General features: G+C 42.4%; 1 protein-coding gene across 12 annotated transcripts in view; it reads right to left on the bottom strand.

Annotated features, from left to right (window-relative positions):
- Positions 1 to 19819, bottom strand: part of AKAP13 (A-kinase anchoring protein 13) — a 374025-nt gene that overhangs the window by 88330 nt on the left and 265876 nt on the right. For all 12 annotated transcript variants that reach the window (XM_075897023.1, XM_075897024.1, XM_075897028.1 and 9 more), the window contains 2 exons: positions 12810 to 12946; positions 1225 to 1586 (listed from right to left, as the gene is read on the bottom strand). In XM_075897023.1, the coding sequence (XP_075753138.1) occupies positions 1225 to 1586; positions 12810 to 12946 (499 nt within the window). The remainder of the gene's footprint in view (positions 1 to 1224; positions 1587 to 12809; positions 12947 to 19819) is intronic.

Raw genomic sequence — 19819 nt, 5'->3', positions numbered from 1 at the left:
GTAACTTACAGAATAAACTTTGACCACCTTGCTTCTAAAGCAATGTTGGTCCTATTTAAGTCAATGACCAAACTCACTTGGCTTCAACAGGACCAAGATCTTGAATGACTACAACAAATTAGAGTAACTTTTGTGCAGTACAAATGAAGAAAGACTAATGCAAGTTAAGAACATGGTAGGTACAGGAAGTCAGAGAACTTGATAGTTACTCAGAATGTGGAGGGCTTACACGTAATCAATTACTTTATGGGTGGAATTTTTCTATAACCAGAGATCAAGGGAAGAGTGGTTCTGGAAAAGAACATTATTTCTTTTTCACAGTAGTAGATACAAAGACACACACAGCAAGCATTGTCTTTATGGCTTTCAATAGTCTTTTCTGAAGGAGGGAGAGCAGAAGGGTAAACTGGAGAACACCCGAGGCATAGCATGTTTAGGGGTAGTCCACTTAATTCAACTCTGCAGTTCTATCAGGAGTCAAATTGGAGCCCATCCACCTCAGTCCCAAAACTGAAGGCCTCTACTTTTCTACTATAGTCTTACAGCCCATACAATACCTTAATGCGAGTACCCTACTGATTAATATTGGCCGTGTTTATTCTGTGGTCACCTAGATTTAACAACGCAGATAACTTTTCCTTTAACAAAATCCTGTACATACAAACAGGTGGGGATAATACACATGAAGGACAGGTCCAAGGTATTTCCAGTCACTTCAATGGGCTTTAGATCAGGACCTAAATCCTCTGGAAAGCTAAAATATATTGTAGACAAAAAGTACTTTTAATTCAACCTAATTTAATTTAATTTAATTAAAACCAAGGATATTAGTATGCTTGGGTTTTTTAGGCTGGGAAGTTGTGGTAGATGGTTCTCTCTCTCCCCAGAGCTCATGAAATAAATTAAGCAGGACCTCACTTTTCTTTATTTTTGCACATTTATAGACTCATAGAATATCAGAACTAGAATGGATCATGAAAGGTCATCAAGTGCAGTCCCAAGCCCTTGTAGCAGGACCAACCACCATCTAAAGCATCCCTGATAGATGTCTGTCTAACCTGCTCTTACATATCCCCAAGGATGGAGATTCCACAACCTCCCTAGGCAATTTATTCCAATGCTTAACCACCCCAACAGTTAGATTCTTCAGATGCAAACTGCAAAGCCCACATTCATATGCCTGTGTGTATGTTTGCAAACAGCCTTAGGCAGCCCTTCACTCACCTTCTGTGATTCATTTCTGCCTCGTTGGCAGCATTCTTTCCTGGCCCCCAGCTGTGCCGTCGGAAGGGTGACAGTGGTCGCATGGAGTTTCTTAAGACAGAGGAGTGGGGAGGCACTTCTGTAATACTGTCCATCTCTTCTTCCATCTCACATGAACCACCAAGTTCACTCTCCTGTCCCCCTCCAGCTGCCATGTTAATGCAACTTCCATCCAGAGTATGCCTCTCCTTAGGCCTGTTGAAGTTTAGAGCCTGTGGAAGGGATATGTCACTTCCAAGGGAAGAATTCCTCTCCAAGGACATGGTATCATCTGCCGATGAGCTGGAACTGGTGATATCACAAGTAGACTGTTCCTCTTCAGGCTGTAACAGCAAAAGTAAAAACATCAACCATAGCTAAGACAATTCTCAACTGATAGCTCTGGCCAGAGCCAGTCATCATAAAAGCTAGGTCTGTTCCTTCTTTGTTGTGTCAGCTGCACTCTAAAACTTTGCTCCCATGTATCATCCTACCCTATAATTCATCCTTCTGCCATAAAAGTTAGACTTCCCATTCACTTCTGCCAATGCAATGCAACCCTGACACTCCAGCACTTCCTGCTATTCTATTAATGTCCTTCTCGCAAATCTGTCAATGTACCTTAATCTATGCAGTTTCTCCTTCAATTCTAGCCCTTAAGCCTTTTACCAGGCAAAGGTTTGTAAGACTACCAAATATTTCTGTAGTTTTAACGATTGGCACAGATGATTGCTACGTCATACGACTTCAGACAGCAAACTCAGTCTTCTTTGTGGGATCTGAACCAGATTTGTAGCTTCTAGTCATTACGGCTGAACGGCTAACATACTGTTCCACTCCATCTTATGGCACAACTAGAACATTATTCAGTAGTATAACACACACACAAGGATGACACCCCTCCCCCAAACACCTTCCATTTATCAAAAATGGAATGCCAGGATTTTCAGCACGTGCTAACTCCAACTATAACGGAAAAGTACTGTTCCACAGAATTGGCTTCCTTGCGGAATGGGTCTTTATTCATACTGTAATCTTAGGGTTAGTTTGTTCCAAAAGCAGTAAGTGGGAGAACCCAAGCTAGTTCTATTCTGTCATTGCCTACATACTGACAATATATACTAAAGCAAGTCTATGATTATCCTGTTCTCGGTGGCTAATATAGAAAACACAAGCATGTTGATATCACTTTCAGACTGAAATGATGTCTGCCCTTGAAGGCCAATGTGGGAAGTTACAATGTATTATACTCCTGAAGAACCCTGCATTGCATCATTTACAATAATAATATTCAGAAGGACCCACCCAGAGTAATATATTTAAAAATCAGCAAATTAGACCATTCAAGCATCTGCATGTGTCTGTTCTGTGTTTATACTAGAACAAAAATATTAGCTAAAAGCTGATATTTCAATTAGAAAGGTAACATGAGGCATCTGAAAACAGTCACAGGTTTAAAAAAAACTTCATAATTTTAAAGAGAAATATGGATTGTGTAACAATGACAATTGGGTGAATATTTGGATGACTACCAGACAACAGCCCATCAGCCTTGATGGGCCATTAGAAAAAGAAACAGCAAGACTGTGAAGTTTGGAAAACAAAAGATACCTGCTTTATGTAAATCGTATTTAAGTATACGACATTATATTGTAACTTGTTTCTTGAGTGCATTAAGCTTAGTCTGCATATTTTGTTTTGGTGGCTCAGTAATCTGCTTTGTTCTTTTTGATATCTCCTATCTCTTAAAATCTACTCCATTTAATAAACGCATTCTTTGTTTATTTTGAAACCCAATTTGTGCAATTCATAACTGAGGGAGTATATCAGATGAGACCATCAAGGCAGGAGACCCGTCACAATAGCTTGGCACTTGCATGTCATGATGATAGTTTACTGAACTGCCTAAATCCAGACAAATTACTTAGTAGTCATAATGAGAACAATACTTTAGCAGAGAAGGAAATAGTCTCTTTCCTGGGTCCCAGGAAGCTATTGTCATAATTAGGGCAGTGTCCCTGATGGGAAGGAAGACTGCATTCTGGCTGACCCCAAAAGATGCAGTTAGATGACATTAATCCTGGATGCAAAGTGCCCAAATTAATGTGTTTTATACCTACCTCCACAATAAGCAAAAGGATTTTTATTTTCCAAATGGAAACAATGTATTAAAACAAAACATCCCTACTTTAAACAAAAAATCAGACTTACTTCTCTCATCTGTGCGCTTGCTTGTTTCTTAAATTACAGCTGGATAGAATCAAAGTGTAATTAAAAATGTGAAATACATTTGGCTAATTTATGGTTTTGCCTTAATCTCTTGGATTGGTTTAGTAAAAAAAAACAGGTGCAAGCTGTTTGAGTCTGCAGTGTACAATTATAACTCTGACACAGGCCTGGGCAAAATAGGGCTGGCGGGTCGGGTCGGGCCCACCAAGCCACCAGATCTGGCCTGCAAATGCAGCAGAAAGGCTCAGACAGCCTCCCTGCTTGCCCTGCCCCAGGCCACCACTGAGAAAAGCGGCTGCTAGGCTCTGGGGGAGAAAGAGGCTTCATGCACTGTCCTCTGTTTGGAGAACAGGCAACACACAAAGCACCACTCCTCATTCTGCTCAGGCTCTTATTCACTGATGCACATGATTCCACAGCCTAGGGTTGCCAGGTGTCCAGTATTCTACCAGACAGTCCAGTTTTTGCGCCCTCTGTCTGGTAAAAAAAAATTCAGAAAATACCGGACACGTGCAACGTCTGGTATTTTCTGTTTTTCCGGCTGGGCGTCGGACAGAAGCCTGGCAGGGACAGGGAGCGTGGCCACAATTGGCGCTGGGAGCCTCTGGTTGTGTGCAGAAGCTGAGCGGGGATGGGGGAAGAGGCTGAGAGGTGGGGTGCAATCGGCACTGGGAGCCCTCAGCTGATTGCGTCTGAGGAGGAGTGATGCCCTGGGGAGGAAGAGAAGCCCTGTCCCTGCTCCTGAGTGCTTTTCAAGCGCGTGATGGCGCTGTAGTCCAGGAGAGAAGCCCGCAGGTGCTTTGTAGTTGCATTTAGGTGCCTTCCGATGGGCTCTCAGCCAAAACTGACTGGGGTGGAATTTCTGCTTCTTTCCACTGGGACACCCGAAGACCTGGCTATGGTGGAGTTACCTTCCTACCCATGGTCCCCCCCCCCGCCATTTTGTTGCCTCGGGGTCTTACTCCCTCTGCTTTGGGTAGCAGGCGGCTGCTTTGCAGAGCAGGCTCTGCTGCCTCCCCCTTTGTTCTCTTGGTAGTAGCCACACAGGATGTGCGTTCGGTGTGTGTATGGGGGGGGTGGGTTTGGCTTGACAAATGTTTAGCCCGTGTGTTCAGTATTTTTTGGGAGACAATCTGGCAACCTTATCACAACCTCCTGAACTCATAACTCCTCCCAGATTCATAATTCCCTTCCAGACCCCACAAGCCCTCCTGCACTACAATCCCTTACCCCAAGCTTCCTTCTGCACTCAACCTCCATCCCAGACCCTGCACCTCCTCCATTAATATCTGAAAGAGTGCAGTCCTTGACCACATTCCAAAATCTTGGAGTGGCCCCCCATCAGAAATTATTGACTACCCCTCCTCTAATATTCCTCTTGTTCTTCAGGAAAAGTTCCCCTAAACAACACTGATCTCTTATTTTTTAAAAAGACACTCCCTTCCTGGGAGACAAACCATTTTAAGGGTCAAGACTAAGGATGTAGGCGAGTAGTTAGTCGACTACTTAATGGGACCCTCCTGTGGACAGGGGCTGCTGCTGGCTGGGCAGTCCGGCTCAGTCCTGGCTCACGTCGGGTTGGGACCAAACGCCGCTATGGCTCTGCAATTTAAAACGCAGTAGGAGCCAGGTGGGTAGGCTGCCCAGCTCCTATCACCTTTTAAATTGCAACGCTGCAGCGGGGTTTGGTCCCAGTGCGAGCCTGGACTGAACTGTCTGCCTTCCCCTATTGAGTAGTCCATAAAAATTCTATCGACTACTCGATTAGTAAAATAACTTCATTTTAACATTCTTAGGCAAAGCCAATAGGGACATAGTGGGGCCTAGAGTATACCACCACCAAACTGGAACTCAGAAATCTAGATTCTACTCCCAGCTCTGCCAATGGGTAGTTTTGAACAAGACATTGCTCTGAGCCTCAGTTTCTCCATCTGTAAAATGGTGATAATGATACTGACCCTCTTTTGTAAAATATTTTGAAATTTATAAATGAAAATTATTGTACAACTAAGCATTATTATTAATAATAATAATTAAATGTGAAATAAACGGTAAGCTATCTAAGCCATTAGTAGGTCAGATGTGAGTCCAATTCCTTTCTAGATGGGTTCAGTGCAAATAACACTATTCCCAGGGGTCTCTTGTCCTGGCCTGGATGGAGGGCGGGCAGTGGGAGCTGGGAGGAACTCATCATAACTTACAGCACCCATACGGAGTTCCCCATGGCTGCCGAGAGCAGTGGGAAACTCATTGCAGTTGCCAGGAGCAGTGATGCGTGCCCTGCACCTCCTGGCAGCCACGCTGAGGTCCGGAGTCACGGAGAGCTCAATGCAAGAGCCAGGAGCGGCAGCTCCGTGTATTTGTGAATTGTGCCTTTCATGGTAGTGCCAGAAATGCATCAACTGCAAATGGCGAGGGTTTCCTGTACATCCCACGATTCTTTACAATGTATACACATGCAGTGCCACTGAAATGGCGGCAAATGACATTCAAAGCATAACACAGCACTTTGAGGAAGGGAGCTTTTGAGTGACGGTGCTGTGAAAAAACCCCTATTCTGATAAAAAAAATTATGTCTTTAATATCCATACACAGCACACAAAAGTAAGCTTTAAAGGAAAAAACAAAGCAACTTTTCAGCTTCAATGAAAATTAGCAGAGGAACTAAACAACAATAGCTGGGTCACCTTTTTATTCAGTAATTTGGTTTTACAGCTTTCGACTACCTAAAAATTAACCTCTTTATTTAAATTTGTAACAGCAACAATTTTGCTGTTGGAATGGGCTGTTGCTTCAGTAATGAAGAAATAATCTGCCAGCCAGAAAGGTTTACTGCTCAAACTTATTCTTGAAATTTTGAGTTTTACATAACACACAGACACACACGCAGTTTTACATAAACTAAGAACAATACAGACAATAAACTGTTGGTTCCTGGCTTCTCAAGCACCTTCCTTTCCTTTAACTAGCTGTTCTTAAAGTGTGAAAGCTTGATTGGACCTTCCTTCCTAAACCCAGTCTGTAATTCCATGTGCGATCTACAGAAGTTAACTCCTTGCTTGTTCAAAAGTGACCAGGGTCCCTGGACCCTACCACAGACACTATGAAGGTATTTTTCATAATTTCTAGGGTGTGTCATTATGTGAAAGATGGAAGAATAAAATCTGCATTCTTAGCCAGTATTCCCTTTCTACCATGGAAGTTCCGGTTTGTTAGCATGAGGTTGCTCAAGAGCTCTAGTCTGCACATACTGATCTGCAATTACAGAATTATTCAAGCACTGAATTATACACACTAGTTTTTATTTCAGGATTCCTAATCAATGTAAAAAGGCATCTCCGATTCACAGAGACAGTATAGGTTGGCACCTGTGTTTTTCAATCAAATATTATAATAGAGATGTAAAAAGTTAAGTAAATAAGATATTAAATCTCTCAGAAAGCATTGCATATTTCAAGCTACAGTTAGACCCATCATGTGTGCTCTCTCTAATTTGCACAGCTAATTAGAAAACCATTAAAAATGGCATTAAGAATAAAAATGATAACTGAGTGCTTAAAAACTAAAATGGTACAGCCTAGGAGAGTGTATCTGTAGATGTTGAAAAACCAATATACGATTTCAAACTTAAAATACAGAAAATGTCCCTCCACCCCATTAACAAAATATTGTCTTTTAGCCTCACTTATTGGTTGCATGTAAATTCCCCAGATAATGATGCAATTCAGAACTCAAAACCCATAACACCAGACTGGAATCTCTCAATGTCACAAGGCCTGATAGTCATAAGCTGTTCATCACCACCGCTATTCAGAATTATTTTTAAGTATAGCAATTTACCATTATAATAGATTTTAAAAATCTGTGTTAATGGAACTTATAAACTTCGTTATGTAGCAGGTCCACAGACCACAGCTGCTTACTATTTCTTCCAGCTAATGAATTTAGGTTTTCAATTTTAACCCTGCAGATGATCCAGAGTTGGTGGTGATTACTAAAATAGGTATAACCTTGTCTCCCCCAGGCGTTAGCTAATTCAGTTAAAAACAAACACACACCCACACAACCTTCAAAATAACCCTAACTTCTGGGAACTTTAAGGAAGGCAGATTAATCAAGGTGATGGGTATTTTAAAACTACACAATCTCACAAAGTCTTACTATGTGCCAAAAAGTGGGAGGATTTTAACATTAAAATTAGAAACAGTTTCCTTTGTTTCTTTTATGCTGGTGTTCAGGACAGCATAGAAGCTTCTGGGGAAAAGAGCAAGCTCATAGATGAAAGTAAAAAATACAAGTGTGAGGGGGCCATCACCCATGAAGAAGTCTTTGGGAGAATCCTAAATTGTATTAGCATATTGGGAAGTGAAGGCCAAACTGTCTACCCATGAAAACAACTGTACATTTCTACATATCACCAACTCTCTATCCGCTGCTCAACTGAACACAATCTCAGGTATGACCTCTGGTTCACAGGGTAATTTACCTAATAATATCTGGAAGAGCAGATTCACAAGCTGCATGACAACTCTGAGTGTCAATAGCAGCTTAAAAGTGAAGATGAGCAAGCAATACTAGTTCTGCCCCAGGAAGACAGAGTTACACAGATGACAGGAAATGACCTTAGACTGCATTAATCATTCACAGAAGAGAATGTTGCAATATCGGCCTGCTGCACAGACAGCTCTTTAGAGAAGAAGGATGACAAGGCTCTGGGAATAAATACTGGAATCAAGCCTGACATTTTGCTGGAGTCTTAGGACTCATTGTGTAAATGACTCTTGGTTGCCAGCAACTGCTAATAATCTGAAGGAAAGCGTCACGCTTTGAAGATAGGGCCTCTAACGGAGGAGCTCTTGTTTCTCTGGCACGTGGTCCTCAACGCTGCGTGGGCCAGTCAGGACAATATGGGAGACAGGCAAAGCACATAGTAATGAGAACATATGTATATACACCTATAGTCAGGTACAGGCTGAGGCATCTTGCACAGATTTACAGCTCAGAAGACTACAGCTCTAGAGCCCCCGCAGAGAAGCAAGGCTTAAAATAGGGGAAATGTTAACAACCTTGTGGAGGCTACAAGAATTTCTGATGTTCAGAGTTGTGGGCATGCTCTGCCTACAGTTTCTTAACTATATTAAACAACGAATATTGGATTTACAGACAGACAGTGCCATCGTTCACTTCACTGAGTATTAGTACAGTAACTCTTGCTACAAGGAGTGGATGTTTCATGCAGCAAACAGCTGCTGCAGCGAACAGTTCCAGTGTATCTCCATCCAAAGGAGAAACTGGAACTTTGGAGCAATAATCATCAGGAATCGGCAAAATCAAAATGCTCAAGGTTTTGAGAACCCCCATGTGTTTTTTTGTTGTTGCTGTTGTGCACAGAAGTAGACCAAACTTTTTTTCTTCTGAAGTATCAATGTATTTGTCTCCCCACTGCCCCAAGCCACCATAATTCAATTAAAGCAACGTTTACCTGGATAAAGGGAAGCCTGCACCAACTCCTACGCACAGAACTACCTTACCATCTCCCCCCAAAAGACAGGCTAGTATAAGTGCTTGTTCATTAGGATTTCTCTCTCCTTTTTGCTACTTTTGAAGTTAACTTGGTATTTATTTTTGTCTGTCCACTTTCCACTATTTTTCACTCCCAATACATTCATGCTTAAATTTGACACTGTACGTATGGGTCTTAACAAAGATGCTAATTATCTCACCCATTACAAAGATAGCTTCCCCAATTATCACCCCTAATATCATTACTTCACAGACATTAACCTTCCCCCCTCACCTCTTCTCTGCTCTTAAATCTGATTAGTCAATTTTATATACGTTCCCTTTTTTTTTTTTTTTGATTGTATCACTTTGGTATATATGGTCGTGCCAATTTTCTTCCACATATTGATGTGAGGAAGTGGGTCTGGCCCACGAAAGCTCATCACCTAATAAACCATCTTGTTAGTCTTTACAGTGCTGCATAGTCCTGTCTTTTATTTAGCAACATCGACACTGACACAAAAGGACAGGTATGCACATCTAACAGAATTTCTACTCCAATTTGTCTGTATTTTGATAGTGTCTCTCTCCTGCACAAATTAGTCTTCAATTTCCTAAACTGGAACTCATCGACATATGCGACTAGGATTGAGAGAGTTGCTTATTATATATTAATACATTTAAAGCATTGCAATTCATGAACAAATCTGGTAAGCAGCAGCACAATGGGCAGATTCTAATTTTTATAAACATGTCTGTAATTCAGAATCATTTGATGAATGGATTGCATGAACATTACGGGTCATTCATAAGCTATTTGCTGTGACTACCACTCTGCATATACTATGAATAGTTCTCCATTTATGCTGTGTCTTTGGTCGCTTAAAGTTTCATGATCCTGGCTGTGCTCCAGAGCTGGACTACTCCCAAACCCATGAACAGAACCCATTCTGTCCATAGGACAATTCAGGGCGGTTGCCCTGGGCCTTGTGTTTCAGGGGGATCTGGGCGGAGCAGGGGCTGGCAGTAGTGCCACTGGCCCCACTCTTCTCCGCCCCTGCTTCAGGGGGACGTGGGGCCTGGGAGTCATGGGGCCCATCAGCAATGGTACCAGCCCCACTCCCACTCCCCTCTGCTTTGCTGGCTCTCAGCATTGGAGGAGGGGGTTAAGGATGGTGGCAGGTTGTCCCAGACATCTCACACTCCTGGGGATGACCCTACCAATAAACACTTTCAAGACGGCCATTCAAACAGCAATAGTGTGTAAGATATACATTTTCACCATCATTTTCACACATTTTCACCATCATTTCTCTGAAATGTGTGTCTGTTCACAGCACTTTGCATTTTGAAAACTTACTGATAGACAGAACATGGTTATGCTAATCTTTCTGAAAAGTGAGCAAACAGGACCACAGATACTATCTGATTGCATTCAGTACTCGTTCAACTGAATGTTCAAAAACACTTTCCTCTGAAAACCAAATTCACCCCTCTCTAATTGGGACCCCAGAAAAAAAAAAAGGAAAACGAAAACAAGAAAAAGCTACTGAAAGCTGAATGGTATTGATGAAAGCGTCGGGACTTTATAAACATACAGTGGATGGAGTCACAACTGTAGTAAAGAGGTGCCAGACATACAGGTAGAAGAGAGAGAGGGAAAAGGGAACCCTTCTGATTAGATTTGTAGAGCCCTGTACAGATACAAAATTTATATTCGCATCTATATCAACAAAAATGAGCTGTGGGTATCCGGACTGACATCCATGGAGCCGGACACTCATGGATATAAAGCAGATATCTGCAAATTTGCAGGGTTCTAGATGTGAAGTTGTATCCGCAGACGCATCCACAGCTGCAAAAATGAGCTGCAGATATTGCCATCCACATATATGGATGCAGATACCTGCAGATATAAAGCAGATATTCTCAGATTTGCAGGATTCTATAGATTTGGAAGGTTAGTAACGGGGAGACAAAAGTCCTTGTAAGGCAGAGGCCAGCTAATCATTTCAGATTTAAATAAGTTGCTAAAAGTTTTCAGTTTTACCCATCTGTAGATGCAATCCACTGCATAATGGGAAACACTCAAGAACACTGATTTGGCTTAACATTCTGCAATTGAAATTTCCTCAGTACTTGCCCTGTCACTGTAAGGGAGCCATCAAAGAACCATGCACCCCATATGCACACTTCCCTCACTCCTGCAGCTTGATGTTTCTTTTCCTTGTGACACTGCTGGCATTTTAGACTACTATGTTCTGTAAGCATACATTTTTATGCACTATATTTTGGGAAGCACACCCTATGTGGCAAAAATGTAAAATATGTTGCCATTAAATAATATAACTCCCCTCCACCACCTCCACAAACACCTTTACTAGGAGCAGACTCAAATAATGAGCAAAGCTGAGCTCTTCAGCTCATACAACTCCCCGAATAAGATAATGGAAGACAATTCACTGCTCTGCCAGGAGGAAAGCTGTGTATTCTCAAAGGTAAGCTCCCTCCATCTTTTAGCGAGCAAGATGGGAAAGGGCGAGGCTGGTGAGCTTCGTGCCCTGCCAGATTCATTAAGGGTGACTTTCCAGGATATTTATAGCACATGAGATCACTTAGGCTGAGGTCTTTCCCATCCTGCTGGAAAATGTCCGCTGTCATCTGATCTGATTTAACCAGATAAATTTAGTTTGTTAAATGCATTTCTCTGAAAGTTTGCATGAAAATCACCCCAACTTCCAGTTGCTCAAAACACAAAATGCATGCCTGCACAGCAGGTACGCCTGGATGGCTACAAATGATAAATAACTTGTGCAGGATTCTAAGCTCCAGCAGATACAAATAGCTAGTGCCAAGGTTTCAGTGCGGGCTCTCCAAAGCACTCTAGTGAGCCTTCTCATTCTGCAGCACCAGTTTTTCTCAAGGTGCCCTTTCTGCCACCTGCTATACTTGTTCTTTCACCAATCAGAGTAGGTGATGACAAGCAGCTTAACATTATAAAGTGGTCAGCTAGAAGTATAGGAGGGTGGTTGGTTTCTGCCTCTCAAGACATACCAAGATGCCCTGGTCTAGGAAATAGTAGACCCAAGGCAAATTCTGAAACAAGTTAACTCATATTTAAGAGTCTGTTCTTGTATCTTGGTTTTCACCCTTCCCCTCATCATCAGGCTAATGATGACTCAAGACTTTTGGTCCCCATAACAAGCCAGAAGCAGAGTCACTCAAAAACATCCAAGAACTAGAGCTACTACTGTCATTTACATGTAACCATTACACTCTGCACTGTAAAACTGGTCCTAAGTATCCAGAGTGTGTTTTCTGCCTTTTAACACAACAACATTGAAGTGATGGAATCACACTGGCTCTCCAACAAACCACAGTCTGCAGTGCAGAGTTGGTCAATGGAAAGTTCAGTGCTTTGGAGGAGGACTCTTTGCAGGAGAAAATGCAATGTTTGTAACACTGGATTTCACGGCCTCTATGAAACCCTTATTAGAGGCCTGGAAAGAAAGTGTATTTTCCAGCTCTTCCCTTTGCATTTGATCTATCTGCAGACAGTTATAAATTAAATTATCCCCTTTAATGCACAGGGGATTGTAGGATCTCTTGAACCCTGCTGGAAATCAACATTTTGCAAAACCATACCAAACATGTCCCTCTTGATCACCATAGCTACACAAGGGGCCTGATCCTTCTTATCTCTGCATCTATTTCCAATTACCTATCACTGGTCACTACACAGGCAGAACTCCTCCCAAAATTGATGGGAATTTTGCCAGGGTAGGTCATTAGAATCAAGTCATCTTACTGCTATGGGGGTCTTGAGATAGCTCTACCTTTCCAAAGATGATGTCATCCATCCCATCACCAGGCAAGGAGAAGAATTCAGACTCGCTTCCGGTTTCTCCTTTCAGGACACTCTGTGATGAGGCACAGTCTCCACTCAGTCCATCCTCCAGGAAATTTTCACATTCTAGAAAAACCAAATAGAAAACCCAAATGAGTTTCATCCTGGCCTTTTCTTTTGCAGTTACATGCATCCAATTTTCATTTGTGCTGCACAACAATGTACAAAAACAAATTCAACACCCGCATTAAAGAGAGTATGGCACCTGCAATTGATTGTGCACATCAGCACTGGACATGTCAGCCAATTGCTTTTGACTTATTTACACATGTGTAACCCGTTTTACACACAAGTGTTTGTGTCACATCTGGATGCCCCTCCCAGAAAATCAGAGTAGATTTTTAACATTTTATTCAACAATTCAAAATTTCTTCTTAAGACCTCTTTGGATATGTCAACATAGTAGATGGGAAAGTGAATTCTAGTGCAGGCAGACACTCACACCAGGTCTGTCTGAGCTAATGCACTAAAATTAGCTGTGTGGCTGCAACATCACAGGCAGCAGCTTGGGCTAGTACAATCCCATCCGAACTCCTGGGTACATACTCAAGTGCCTAGCCCAAGCCACTGCTCATGACTGTGTGGCCACATTGTTATTTTTAGCACACTAGCTCAAGCAGACCTACTGCATGTGTGCGTATGTATATATCTCCAAACTGGGAATTACCCTACCAGCTTCTCTACAGATATTATTTAAAAGGCATCAAGTGTACAATCTGTGTAAAACAGACATGCCATGTAAAATATACATCTGTATCTGTAGTCTGAGCTGCCAGTACATATATAGTGCACAGAGACCAATTCTGACCCCACTGAACTCAATAAGGGGCTTGCCACTGACTTAAATAAGAGCAAAATTTGGCCCATATTCAGTAGGCTAAAGCACATGTAATTGAAATGTGTGCTCCTCTCTCTCAGTATCAGAGAAAGTCAATTCAATTTAATCCTTTAAAGCCAAGGTTAGGATGTCTTTAGTTCTTAGCAGGACAATCTGAGGATGAGTTTCCCACGCCCTCTTCCAGGATGAGAGAATTCTGCTTGGTTTTGGAGAAAGGTCGATTCTCTTAGGAAATTAAGTTATTTAGAATTCATGTATTTTTAAAATTTTGTGCACCTGGAACTTTGACAGAGACATTTTATAAATTAAAAATAAATTCATTTTAATCTAATGCATGTTTCCTGTGCTCATAAATTGCCCCTACCTTTCATTATCCTGGGATTGAGCAGAGACAGCACGAACAGCTAGGCTACGTCTACACTGGCCCCAAATTCCGGAAAAGGCATGCAAAGCAGGTAAGTCAGAATAGGGAAATCCGCAGGGGATTTAAATATCCCCTGCGGATTTAAATAAACATGTCCGCCACTTTTTTCCTACTTTCAGGTAGGAATAAGAGATCCTCCGGAAAAGGGCTTTATTCCGGAGGATCGCGCCAGTCTAGACGCTTTTTTCCGGCTTTTCCCCAAGCCGGAAAAAAAGCGGCGGACATGTTTATTTAAATCCGCGGGGGATATTTAAATCCCCCGCGGATTTCCCTATTCTGACTTACCTGCTTTGCATGCCTTTTCCGGAATTTGGGGCCAGTGTAGACGTAGCCCTAGAATACATACAGCTAGTTGGAAAGGGACCGCCTCCCCACATACATTTTTTCAAAACTGACAAAAATTAGTTTTTGTTGAAAAATGTCAACATTTTCACAGAAATACTGCAAATCTGAAAAAATCAAATATCTTCAGCCTTTGGCAATCCAAAAATGTTTAGTCAAAAACCCTGTTATTTTATTTGATTTTTTTAATGGAAAAAAACTGAAAATAATTGAGGAAAGCAGGCACTTTATGAACATTTTCATTTTTACAAAAAACCAACTTGCCATCAAAATAATTTTTTAATAAATTATCTTCATCCTGGCCTAACTTGGGCAGATAAGCACTTTGACGGTATCTGCTTGAATTAAATGTTTATTCACTTTTAAATTACATCTAGTCTGCTCAACCCTCAGCTGCGTCATACTTACACTCTGTGTAGCTGAGGTAGCTTTGGGGTGTGGAGAGTCACCATAAGCCACCTTTTTCTCTCTTAGGCCTGCCTGATGCTCTACTTCAACTGTAAGGCTCTTGGGCCATAGACCAGCACCTAGCACAATGGGGTCTTGAACCGTAAGCAGGTGGCCTACGTGCTACAGTAATGTAAACAATATTATACTAGTTATAGCTGGGTCAAAACTCAGCTCAAGGAATAAGGAATGAGCCCACTCTCAGGGGAAACTACTTCCAAGTAGGCTGCCCTACAAAGGCCTCCTATGAGCCCATCCTCACACTGTCTTAAGTCAAAATTCAACTCTATTCTTAGCTGAGTTAGGGTACGTCTAGTCTGCGGGGTTTACCGGAGGTATCCCGGAAAAACTCTGCCGTGTCCAGAGAACGCGTTTGCTCTTCTGCTTTTTTTTTTTTTTTTTGCAGAAGAGCAAACATGCTCTTTCGGGGAGCCCTGTATACCTCGTTCTACAAGGAATAATGGCTCCTCCGAAATAGGAGGCTTTTCAGCTATTTGGCCCCATCCTAGAAAAGCAATCGGAAAAAGCTATGCACATTGTGGAGCGCAATTTACGTAGCTTTTTCCGAAAAAAGGCTCTAGTGTAGTCCTAGCCTTAGGGGAGTACATTCAGTGAGTATGTGACAGGAGACATGACATCAAAATGAAGGCTGGCTGCACTGTAGAATCTACTGAGTCACTGAGGGATGACTACATTGTGGTACTGGCATGTTTGGCCTTGGGTGGTGGTTGGAAGAGTGCATCAAAAATCCAACAATCCACTCCTGGCACCAGCATGGAGCCATTGCATACAGGAACAGCATGGTTCCACCTATTTCCATCTGTGTCTCTTGGCTACTGCGGATGAAGAGATCTTGATAGTTTCCGGGCAAAAGAAGAATAGTGGAAAGTTCAAAGAGAATGGGGAAAAAAACCCACCTCTTCTGAAAGCACTCAGATGCAATGAATGCTTCCCTAGAAAACAGCTTTCCACTAGTGGTACTTAATTACACTTGAGAAAGAAAGTAGGACTGGAAACACCAATATTCCAGAGAAGAGTTTCCAAACCACAGAGAAGAGGAAAAGTACTTATTATACTAGGTGTGGCTGTTCCCCACTCCTTCTCCCCTTTCAGTAACCTGGAAAATGTGAAACTCTTTTCTACAACTTTGTAAGGGAAAGGAGGGAAGAAAAGGAAAAGGAAAAAAAAAAAAGAGAGAAGCTATAACTGATTGTGAGCCAGCAGCCCAGACAATCCAGCTGGCAGTTTAACAGAGCATGTCCACATTCCAGACGGAAAAACAAACAGACTCAGCGACATTCTGATGGAAATTTCACAGGGAAGATCCAGATTCGCCAATGGACGGATACCTCGCCCAGAAAATAAATCAGAACAGGCACTAAAAGGGATTGCAGGGCCAACAGAGGGGCATGAGAGGGTGGAAAAGGAAGGAGTTCCTTTCTTTCAAGAAACAATGAGGGGAGGGGCAGGAGGAACTTGACACATACCTCATCCCAGCTGTGCTGAGAACTTTGCGAATCCAAAGGCAGTGTGGAATAATTTTATCTCCTTTTCAGGGGCAATTTATTGATTAAAATAAACTGCACACATGTTGCACAATTTGGGACTCCACATTCCTACACCAATGATCTGATAAGCCCTGGTGATGACGATATGGCAATGTCTTAACAGAACTAGACTGATGACTCTCATCACGTATGTATGCACAGAAGGTACATGACGTATGATTTAGAGTTTAAACTCTGCTCATACGTGTGTGTATCTCTATGGAGATAAAAATAAAATGATACTAGGTTCATTTTTATGTGAAATACAAATCAAACCAAAAACCCACAGGAAGGGAAAACTCCAAGCAGTTCAACTGCACGGAATTACCACAACATCATCACCCTCAAAGAGGGGGAAAAGTTAAAGGAGGGCGAAGGTATAGCTCTTTAACTGAATGCTTGCACTGACATCCATGGGAAAAACCATAAATTTCAATGCATTCAAGCAGCCTCTATGGCTTTATAAGAATTAGTATTAAATGAGAACCTTCCTACAGGTGTTGTTTTTAATCTACTATATATTTGCGAGAGAGTTTGTGAGCAAGCAAGCAAGTCTGTCTGTCTGTTCAAGAACTCCTCCTAAACAGTAAGCTCTAGAATGACCAAATCTGTTGTATAGCTTTCTCTTATCATAACTTCAAGCAAGGTGAGGATTTGACTGTTCAATTCCCCCACCCCATGAGTAAGGGGACACATAAAACCATACAGAAAAGAGGCAGAATCACCAGGCAGGTGAAAGGGGATGGCTGGGGTACTCCCCTCCAAGACTATCTGAGCCCTGAGACTCCTAGCCCCCAGGGGTCCTTTAGAGAAGGAAACACTGTTGGCTGCTCCCCTTCATCAGAGTGCAAGGGGACAGTGCACAATTTGCTCCATTCCTCAATCTGGCTGGGAAATGCAGGGGGTAGATGAACCTGAACCTGTCCTAGCTGGGGACATGCACCCCTCTTCCAGCTGTGCCCGCTGGAGCTGCGCCAACCATGGAAAGGTGCTTCTCACCTGGCCCCAAAATGCTGTGGTGAGAGGCTGGGGTAGTCCTCTCTCCCCAGGGCAACCTCCATACAGAATCCCTCATCCCCAGTCCCACCCTGGAACAATGATTCATGTGAGGAAAAACAAAAATTAATTGAGTTAATGATGTGAGCAAGACCAGGTAAATCTTCCAGTGATCCTATACATTTTAAGCAAGCTCTGTCTCTATCATAAATTTGATAGGACTCAATTCCATAATGAATTCTAAAAGTTGCTAAATTAATGTCTGCAGAACTCTACTGGTTTCATCTCCATCCCATTGTGTCAAGACCTTTGCCTAAAGGGGAGTGAAACACTTGGATTCTTTCCTATTCCTCCTTCCACCCCACTGCATTGCTGCTGAATCAGAGGCTACGTTGCTACTGTGATCCTGGAAGTTTTTGCACAGGAATCACAGTGATTCAGAAAGGGGTGGAAGTGGAAGAGCTGGAGTACATACGCTGGCTTCAAGGTGGTAGCACTAACACTCCCAGAGTCCCATCAACAGCAGATTTGGTGTGCCCTGTTTTCATTATTTATGGAGTGTGATATGTGTCAAGGCATTTAACGAACACCTGGAACATGCAGGCTGTGCCCTGAGGAGCTGAAAATCATTTTCATGGAGGCAAACACAATACACAGGGAAACCACATATGCAGAAGATGGCAAACCACGTTGGAAGGTCTCATGAAAGGACTGCAATTGAAAGAGAAGGCTGAGTGTGTCTTTGGAGTGTTAGGATGTTCTAAGAATAGGGGGACACATGAAAGAAAATGAAGCTGAGGGTGATTAAAAGGAGACAAGAGAAGCAACTAGGAGACAGGATTATCAGAAGAGATGTGAGGGTGAAATTGAGATGGATTTTGAAAATGCACGTAAGGAGCTTAAACTGATGTAATAAGAGTCAGAAGGCAGTGAAAGGACTGGTGTAGAGCCCTATATAGATACAAAATTTTGTATCCACATCTGTAGCCACAAAAATGAGCCACAGATATTCACATCCACAGATTCGGATATCCATGGACGTAAAGGAGACATCCGCAGATTTGCAGGGCTCTAGATTGGTGCTTGCTACTGCCCAGCTATCTGGGGCCACTCAGAAATGGAATGATTGACTGTTTAAATTATGATTATCTCACTGATAAAGTGGATTACTCTCAAGTGTTACCTTAGAGAAAGTCCAGTTTAAGAAGGGCTTTATTTTATCTACTAGGGACCGGGACCAGAACCAGAACAGAGACAGACTCTTGTCACATAATTGTGAGAAGTCCTTTTGTGTGCGTCTTGCAGAGAGAGTGAGACTCAAGGTTATATCCTCAGTGAATAACACAACAACTAGTTTTACGTAAGCCTCTCCAATTTTTAAGGCAGATGATGAAATGCTGCATGAATGAATGCATGAGTTTGGGCAGACACTAGCCTGTTGTCACAATTCATCTGGACAGTTAGGCTACATCTACACTGCACCCGCAGCTTGAAATAAGCTGCACAATTTGAGCTATGCAAATTGTGCAGCTTATTTCGAGTCAATTTTGAAATAGCTTCTTTCATAATCTGGTGCTGTCCACACAGCACTTAATGTGAAATAATCGCTATTCCAAAATGTCCCTTACTCCTTGTGGAAGGACGTTTACAGGGACGTCAGAATAGCGAGCCTATTATATTTCAAAATAATGGGAGTGCTCAAAAGACATGGAAGTGCTATTTTGGGACACCTCCAGAATCCTGAAACAGTGCAGCAGTATAAACATAGCCTTACACTGTCATCTCATGAAACTGCAGACCTAGAGTTAAGGGCTGCAGGTTTGTCATGTGACTGAAAAAGTCACAGATACTTCAACTTCTGTGTTTGACTTCCATCTGGGAAGGTTCTAGGTGGGTCATGAGAGAAGAGTGGCAGGGCCAAACTGAGCGGCTCTATATGCCAAACTGTAACACCCACAGCGAGGAGCTGGGCTCAGACCCATAGGACACAGGGGCCACTGCTGCTCGGGGAGAGTTTAGGGTGAGCTTGCTCTCCCATGCTTCCCCCACCTCCACGATCTTCCTCCCCTCACCTGGTCCAAAATGGGGTTGCAGTACAGGGGCAATTCATTTGAAAGATTTGGGTTTTTTTAATATATAAAACATAATGGAGCAGTGACTAAATTTTACTAGCTTTGTCATGACTGTTCTATGTTTGCTGGTAAGAAGAAATGCTGTGACAAATCTTCAGACATGCATATAATACTCATCTGCAATGGACATTTTGCTCAATGTAGTCAGCATACCCATAGAACAACCAGACAACTCGCTGCTTCACTCCAGGATCTGATGCGAGACTTGTCATG

This window comes from Pelodiscus sinensis, chromosome 14, assembly GCF_049634645.1.
Source record: "Pelodiscus sinensis isolate JC-2024 chromosome 14, ASM4963464v1, whole genome shotgun sequence".
NCBI lineage: Eukaryota > Metazoa > Chordata > Testudines > Trionychidae > Pelodiscus > Pelodiscus sinensis.
Note: the sequence above shows the minus strand (reverse complement) of the source record. Positions and strands in the feature narration are given on the sequence as shown.